Here is an 8,577-nt window from a genome sequence, read left to right as displayed (position 1 = left end):
GTGATTATGGGAGAGTTTGAGGAATTTAGAAATGTTTAAATACCACGGAGTTCCCGTAAGAGGTGAAGGCAAAATCATAGCCCTGATAAAGAACGCTGAGAAAACACAGAAACACGAGGAGAGAAGCACGGAGACAAACGAAACTGAAGGGCCAGCGGAAAAGGAGGAACAGCCAGATCTGGTGAGCTCATCTATGGCCCCGCTTCGGTTGGCCTACCAACCTGGCATCGGGGTGGATGACGATGTCAAATACCTGCTACAAAGATGCCTTTCTCACCTGGAAAAGGCTGGAATCACTGTGAGAGGTACCAGTGCCAAAGACCCCGCGACCCAAGGACCTCAACAGCTACAGGCCGGTGGCGCTAACATCCCACCTGATGAAGACCCTGGAGAGGCTGGTCTTGTGCATTCAATTGTTGATTACTTAATGTGCTTGTTACTGCATTGGCTTTAATAAAAGCTTAAGATTGTAAGGCCATCTCTTGTCTGAGTCCTTTTTATGCTAGCAATTTTCAGGGGATTTTATTTTGAAATCTAACATTTTAAAATCAGCTCTAGCAGTGTTTACTGTAAATATAACATTACAGTATTAAACTCTTCATGTAGATTACAGTAGGAACACTTAAATAACAGTATAATAGCTTTTCTATACAGCACAGTACTGTAGTAATTTTAACAGTAATCAACTGTTGTTGGAGATTACAGTAGGTACACTGTAGAATTACAGTTGATTGCTGGAAGCTGTAGCTGCCAGTAATTTAACAGGGACATTTGTTAAAAATGAATTTAAAAATGTGTATAACAAAGTAACAGTTTAAGAGTTAGAACCGGAAAAAAAATTTCAGGACACCCAGTAGTACAGTGGTTACTGCTCCCGCTTCCAAACACGGAGGTTGATAGTTCGAATCCACCTGGAGGCGTGAAAATCGTTGGGAAACTTCGAGATCTTTTAACTTATCTCCCGTGTCGGAGGCCGTGAGCGGACTTCTCACGGAGTACGAGGTCCGGGCGTGCGTCTCCCCGTGTCCCGGATCGGAGACCGTGGGCAGACGTCTGCCCGAGTCGAAGGCCTGGGCGGACGTCTCCCTGTGTCCCGTGTCGGACAGATCAAAATCTACATACCTTGAAAAGCACCAAAAATAATATATTAACCTGTCCTCTCCACTAATTTGTGTAGGCTGGGTAACAGATCAAAATCTACTTACCTTGAAAAACACCAAATACAATATATTAACCTGTCCTCTCCAATAACTAACCCGTTAGGCCTGGGCGGACATCTCCCGTGTCGCAGGACAAAAAAACTCTCCCGTTGATCAGTAAAACTCCACCAACAGTATTCAGTTGTTAAAAGACAGATGGGAACAAACAACCAACTGGGTGACACAACCTGGGTAACAGATCAAAATCTACTTACCTTGAAAAACACCAAATACAATATATTAACCTGTCCACTCCAATAACTTGTGTACTAACCCGTGTCGGAGGCCTGGGCGGACATCTCCCCGTGTCGCAGGACAAAAAAACTCTCACAACCGTTGATCAGTGGGATGGCACAAAACTCCACCAACAGTATTCAGTTGTTAAAAGACAGATGGGAACAAACAACCAACTGGGGTGACAAAACAAAAATGTATAATCGCATAATGGAACAGTTTCTATCCAGAGTACAGGAAGATGGTTATGATGCTGTGTATTTTGATACATTATGGCAATCATGTAAGGACGACGGATATACCAAAGAACTTGAAACAGACAAACAATATGCTATTGCTGTCGTCTTTATGGAAGACAATCAGAAAAGGTTTTTTGAAGCAGTTTATCCAGATTTTAAAAACAAGAAGAAAGAGTCTGGGGCTTCCTACACCAAACCGGATCAAAGTGGACCCACCACTCAAACAGCAAAACACAGTGAAGAAACTTTAATTAAACAGCTGGATGACTTTCTGCGTCACAAGGAGGGAACAATGGCGGAACACATTTTGATTTATTCACGTAACAGCCCATGTTTGAAAAGGGAAAACCAAATTGTCCCTTGTATGTTTCAGCTTTTACACAAAGCCAATGAATGGCGTAAAGATTATAACGTTTCTTTACATGTGGCATTCACAAAGTTTTGGGGACTAAGTGGTCCAAATTATTTCAAAAATCTCAACTATTCCAGCATCTCATGTCCAGGCAGTGATTTTCATTCATATATTGAGAAATGCGAGGACATCCATTTCGAATTGGATCCTAAGTATCTAAGAGACATTAAGATAAAAAAGATTTACAACTCATTCAAATCAAATGTTAAAGACGAGGATAAAAACAAACTTCTCGAGAATATTAAATCTGCTAAAGAAATGCTTCTGAGCCTGGCAGTAAATTCAATTGGTGTGTGTGACGATCATTTGGACCGTGGAAAGCAGACGGTTGATTCTTTCACATTTCTGCCAGCAGTACCCGAAGAGGTTTGCGAAATATTACTGAAGGCGTGGGAAGAAACGGTCATCAACAGTTCAATGGCACCCATCAGAGAACGCATCACTAAAGATTTCAACAGTGCTGTAGTTCATCTTTTTAGAGCAGATTTAAAATCATTTCTGAGGAACAGCAGCCCCATGCAGCTGCACCACATTCCTCTCATGTGATTATGGGAGAGTTTGAGGAATTTAGAAATGTTTAAATACCACAGAGTTCCCGTAAGAGGTGAAGGCAAAATCATAGCCCTGATAAAGAACGCTGAGAAAACACAGAAACACGAGGAGAGAAGCACGGAGACAAACGAAACTGAAGGGCCAGCGGAAAAGGAGGAACAGCCAGATCTGGTGAGCTCATCTATGGCCCCGCTTCGGTTGGCCTACCAACCTGGCATCGGGGTGGATGGCGATGTCAAATACCTGCTACAAAGATGCCTTTCTCACCTGGAAAAGGCTGGAATCACTGTGAGAGGTACCAGTGCCAAAGACCCCGCGACCCAAGGACCTCAACAGCTACAGGCCGGTGGCGCTAACATCCCACCTGATGAAGACCCTGGAGAGGCTGGGCTTGTGCATTCAATTGTTGATTACTTAATGTGCTTGTTACCATAGATATATATAGAACACTAGATACGCCACGCCCCTCTCAGCCGCGGCACACGGAGCCGCCATCTTGTGTGGGTCTTGAGTAAGTATTCTCACACTGTCAGACAGCCAAAGATACATATGGTCACAGCTAATTTCTCAGCTCAAAAAAAAAATGCCAGTTCATTGTGCTGCTTTCGGGTGTGTACACCGACGTTCAGTACACACCAGACGAGAGGGAATCACTTTCCACAGGTGAGATACATTTTTTAAGTACATTTTTTAGTCATCATTAGCTAGCTTACATTGTGGAGGACTACGGTGAAAGTGAATCGTTTGCGCTAGTAACACTATCGCTGGTTAAACGTCTGCTTACTCTACTATTTACACAATTAAATTTCCCCTGTAACTTAAGTTTGGTAACCTTATTCCAATTTAACTATTTATGGTTTAGGGTGTGAACTTCCTACTCTACCACTCATGTCTCCTCTATTCATATAAGGAAAACACGATTTACACGACACGATTTAAATATCTTAAAGGGTTGTATGTTGCTGTTTGTTTCTCATTAGGAGGCTGGAATAACAACCCAACTGCTGGACAGTTCCAGGGTATCTTCCGCAAGCTCATGTATAGATGTGGTGTCAAGCCTGTGGATTCTGGCAACGTGAGAGGACAGGATGCCACTGTCACCCTGTCAGCTGAGCACTACACCAGAGTCTCCCTTTCCGCTGCTGAGATGTCCTCTGCAGATGCCGCCACTGCTGAAGAGCTGGTTTCTCCATTCCTGAACATTTCGGCCCTTGTAGGGGACCACAGCTACCTCCCGACTCGCTTTGGTGGTCTAGTAGACAACGCACTGGTCTACATTGCTGGGTTCGTTGTCCGGTGTATTTTTCGCAGCCTGTCCTGTGATGTGTGCCGTGCCAGCCTGGTGACAGATGCTGTAGCTGTCCCATTTGACCAGAGCTACCATCTGCTGGAACTTCGTAACAACGGTGGGCTGATGATTCCTTCAAAAGGAACTGTAAAGGTCAGTAAAAACATCCATCAGCTCCTCTGTACACAGCTAGCATGCTGCCCAACGATGACCAACAGCCCAACCCATCCTCATACAGTCACAGCTTTAACATTTTCTAATTCTCTTTTTGAAGGTGGTGAGAGCTGCGGAGAGGGCCATTCGTCAACACTCTCCAGGGAAAGCCCCTGATGAGGTTGTTGTAGCCCACTTTGTCAGAGAGGAAATCGGGACAGAGGACGTCTTTGCACTGGGGAGCCATGTCCAAGAAAGCCAGTTTGGCATCGACAATCACCTGTCCCTCCTCCTGTCGCTGGTTGTCTCTGTCTTTATTATATATATATAGTTATATATAGTTATATATAGTATATATATATATATAGTTCTGTATATGTGTATAGTTATATATATGTCTGTATATATATAGTTGTGTGTGTATATATGTGTGTGTGTGTGCATATATTTGTGTATATATATATATATATATTGTATTAAATGTATAATTGTAAACATACTGTACCAAACTACATTAGGATTATAAATCAATAGAAATTATATATAAAGTGTAAATATAGTACATCAAATTATAAAAATAGACATGTGTATATATATGTATATATATGGATTGTATATTGTAAATTATAAAATATATAGTATTTATTTTATTTAAGTTGTATATGTATGGATTGTAAATATCAAATATAGTGTCATAAAGAAAATTGTATATAGATATATAAAAAGATGAGGAACACAGGAAGTTAATTTATTAAATATTTGTCCTTTTCTTTTTGTTTTGTATTTTTCACATGTTTAATTTGTATTTGAATGTCTGAAATAAATTCAATCAATAGTTCCAGTTGTATCTCAGTCTGGAGGGTTGCTGGTTCTAGTCCAGAGTGATGCAGTGTTAGAGTGGTTTGAGAGTTATAAGCTAAATGGATAAGATATTTACTTTTTGAGAAATAAAATGTTAATCTGAGTCCAGCAGAAACATTTCTGATAGTAGATATAATCAGTGGCAAGTTAAATGTCCTGTGTTAAAAAGTGTGTTTCTTGTATAACATAGAGGAAAAAAATCTGCCTACCACTTAAAATCAAACATGGAATATCAACTATGATGTTTTTAGTGTCATCCACTGAGCCATCACCGCTCAAATTTGCTACATGTTTGCATGAATTTTCCATAAGGTGTAATGCACTAGGCAGCGGGTTGACCCATTCAAGATGGCCGCCGCGGTGGCCGTCAGCCGACCGGAGCTCAACATTGCCGTGACGTATCTAGTGTTCTATATATATCTATGCTTGTTACTGCATTGGCTTTAATAAAAGCTTAAGATTGTAAGGCCATCTCTTGTCTGAGTCCTTTTTATGCTAGCAATTTTCAGGGGATTTTATTTTGAAATCTAACATTTTAAAATCAGCTCTAATAGTGTTTACTGTAAATATAACATTACAGTATTAAACTCTTAATGTAGATTACAGTAGGAACACTTAAATAACAGTATAATGGCTTTTCTATACAGCACAGTACTGTAGTAATTTTAACAGTAATCAACTGTTGTTGGAGATTACAGTAGGTACACTGTAGAATTACAGTTGATTGCTGGAAGCTGTAGCTGGCAGTAATTTACTGTAATTTAACAGGACATTTGTTAAAAATGAATTTAAAAATGAGTATAACAAAGTAACATTTTAACAGTTAGTCAGTTTTAAAATTCAGGACACCCAGTAGTACAGTGGTTACTGCTCCCGCTTCCAAACACGGAGGTTGATAGTTCGAATCCAACTGGAGGCGTGAATATCGTTGGGAAACTTCGAGATCTTTTAACTTATCTCCCGTGTCGGAGGCCGTGAGCGGACTTCTCACGGAGTACGAGGTCCGGGCGTGCGTCTCCCCGTGTCCCGGATCGGAGACCATGGGCAGACGTCTGCCCGAGGCCGAAGGCCTGGGCGGACGATCTCCCTGTGTCCTCTCCAATAACTTGTGTCGGACAGATCAAAATCTACATACCTTGAAAAGCACCAAAAATAATATATTAACCTGTCCTCTCCACTAATTTGTGTAGGCTGGGTAACAGATCAAAATCTACTTACCTTGAAAAACACCAAATACAATATATTAACCTGTCCTCTCCAATAACTTGTGTATTAACCCGTGTCGGAGGCCTGGGCGGACATCTCCCTGTGTCGCAGGACAAAAAAACTCTCTACAACCGTTGATCAGTGGCAGGGCCGCTGACAGGTTTGGCTGGGCCCGGGACAAAATTCTCTCAATGGGCCCCCCCCCCCCCAAAAAAAAAAACCACACACACCTCTACTTTCTCAGTCCCTACCCTACCCTTAAATGACGGAAATTCAAAAAAATACTCATTACTCAACAAACAATTTATTTGAACATTTTAACATTAACTTTGTGTGCAACTATTTAGGTGCGAAATGCCATGCGCCGGACTTTTGTGGTGGCAAAGTCATCAATGAGGTCATTGAAGTCCAGCTTCTTTGCAAGCTTGTGCTCTATGGAAAGCATTGCCAGCCCGTTGAGCCTCTCCTGTGACATCTTTGAGCGCAAGTAGTTTTTTATTAGCTTCAATTTGCTGAAGGCTCGCTCACCTCCAGCCACAGTCACAGGCATGGACAGGAAGATCCTGAGCAAAATGCAGAGGTCCCCATAAATGCTCTGAAGCCCCATTTCGTATATGGCATTCAAAAGATCCAGGGATCCAAGATTTTCTTTGAATGTTGCACTGTATATTTTTTTAATGTGCAGGATTTGGTCTTGAAGGGACTCCGTCAGGTCACTCTTGTACTTTTCAGTGAGATTTTTGCAGGCTTCCTTGATGCTGTCCTCCGGCATCTCCCTGAACTTCCAGAGGACACAGAACTCACTGCAGATCTGCTGCATGGACTGAAATCTTGTTTCTAAGTGGGACATTATACTGTCCATTGCAGCATTAAACACTTTGTCCCGAAAGAGGTCCTCTGGGCTTTGCACCTCTGTCTCTGTCTGTTGCTCATCAAAAAGCGTTTCCTCTTTCGAGTCTTCACTTCAATCTTGGCACTGATGCCCATGTCAGTGGCAACAGCAGTTGCCTCTTTCAAAAATTGTTCCAAGAGGAACGCAATAATGCAATCTCCCCCTCCAACTCTTTAATATTAGCTGCTTGGACATCCAATGAGATTGTTGAGGACTGACTTATAATGTTCCTGTCCTCGATACATTGTAGCACCTTCGTCCAAAATGTGAGGAGCAAGACAGCATTAAAGGATTGAAAGTAGGTTTTCAGCCCATGTGCCTCAGCTTTTGTGTCATTGCTCAGGTTTCCTGTTGAAATGAGTGTGTCAAGTGCCTGTATCACGCTTGGCAAATGTTTTGCCACTGGGCGCACAGCTTCAATCCGAGCACTCCATCGCGTGTCTGATAAGAGGTGAAGAGAACATCCCAAAACTTTTTTGAGGATTCCCCACCGTTGAGGACTTCCACTGAACAGTTTGTACAGCTGATTTACAAAGCCAAAGAAAAGATCAACTTCTGGGCAAGCTCTGGCAGCATGGACACCAACCAAGTTTAAGGTGTGAGATGCACATGGGGAGAATTTGGCCAAGGGGTTCTTATCTAGTATGCGCGCTTGCACCCCTTTCACCTTTCCAGCCATGTTTGCACCATTGTCATAGCACTGACCCCTACAATCAGCTAGGTCTATTCCATGCTGGTCAAGTGCTTCCTCCATCATGTTGGCTATTTCCTCTCCTGTTTTTTTGGAAAAATCTTTGAACTGAAGGAAACGCTCATTAATTTCCCATGTATTTTCAGTGGAGGTTTGACTGACATACCTCAGTAACAATACATTTTGCTCCACATTAGAGATGTCTGGGGTTGCATCACACATAATTGAATAAAATGAGGTCTCTTGCCTTTCCTTCAAAATAGCCTTCAGGACACGTTGTGCACAAAGTTCAATGAACTCGTTTTGGCTGTCAGGTGAGAGGTAATGTGCTTGCAGCCTTTTGCCCTGTAGCCGCTGCTGTCTGATGTTTTCCACATGATCCTTTAGGACAGCGTCATACCTCGATAATAGCTCAATTAAGCCCATGAAATTACCATTATCTGGTTCATCAATTTTGTTTGAGCTGCCCCTGAATGGCATATTTCTGAAGGCCAAGTACAGGGTCACATCCAGCAGTCGCTTCAGTAGTGCTTTGTTTTTTTCAATTTCTGTGTCCAGCAATTTCTGTTGTTCACTATCAATTCCAGCTGTATGCAAGACAGAATGTTGCAGGTTTTTCCATTTCCAATAGCAATGTTTGTGTGCCACATTTCTTTCATGTTCTGGGAATCTTTCATATAATTTTTTGTATTTGACTTTGGAAATCTGCATCCCATTTGTAGAATTTAGTGCACTTGTTGACCTTTTCTCTACTTCATGAGAGAAAAGTAAACATGGAAGGCAAAATAAGGCTTTCTTCGTCCTGCTATAGAGAATCCAGTCCCTATCGTTTTTTTCCCGTCCATTGTGA

General features: G+C 41.9%; 1 protein-coding gene across 1 annotated transcript; it reads left to right on the top strand.

The window, feature by feature from the left end:
* Positions 1 to 3,527: 3,527 nt before the first annotated feature.
* Positions 3,528 to 6,282, top strand: LOC129090542 (uncharacterized). The gene is made up of 4 exons (XM_054598190.1): positions 3,528 to 4,077; positions 4,199 to 4,387; positions 5,910 to 6,048; positions 6,227 to 6,282. The coding sequence occupies exons 1-4, from the start codon at positions 3,673 to 3,675 to the stop codon at positions 6,280 to 6,282; spliced, it is 789 nt and encodes a 262-aa protein (XP_054454165.1). The 5' UTR covers positions 3,528 to 3,672.
* The last annotated feature ends 2,295 nt before the right edge of the window (positions 6,283 to 8,577 follow it).

The sequence above is a fragment of the Anoplopoma fimbria genome, chromosome 4, assembly GCF_027596085.1.
Source record: "Anoplopoma fimbria isolate UVic2021 breed Golden Eagle Sablefish chromosome 4, Afim_UVic_2022, whole genome shotgun sequence".
Classification (NCBI taxonomy): Eukaryota; Metazoa; Chordata; class Actinopteri; order Perciformes; family Anoplopomatidae; genus Anoplopoma; species Anoplopoma fimbria.
The sequence above is the reverse complement of the archived record's forward strand: the minus strand, read 5'-3'. Positions and strand labels throughout refer to the sequence as shown.

What these genes read in the sequence shown, in the direction of transcription:
- LOC129090542 (XM_054598190.1), top strand. Translation starts at nt 3,673, where the DNA reads ATGTATAGATGTGGTGTCAAGCCTGTGGATTCTGGCAACGTGAGAGGA. An exon ending in TCCTGTCGCTGGTTGTCTCT is followed by an intron (nt 4,388 to 5,909) that starts GTCTTTATTATA and finishes CCCGTGTCGGAG; the next exon opens with GCCGTGAGCGGACTTCTCAC. An exon ending in TGTCCTCTCCAATAACTTGT is followed by an intron (nt 6,049 to 6,226) that starts GTCGGACAGATC and finishes CCCGTGTCGGAG; the next exon opens with GCCTGGGCGGACATCTCCCT.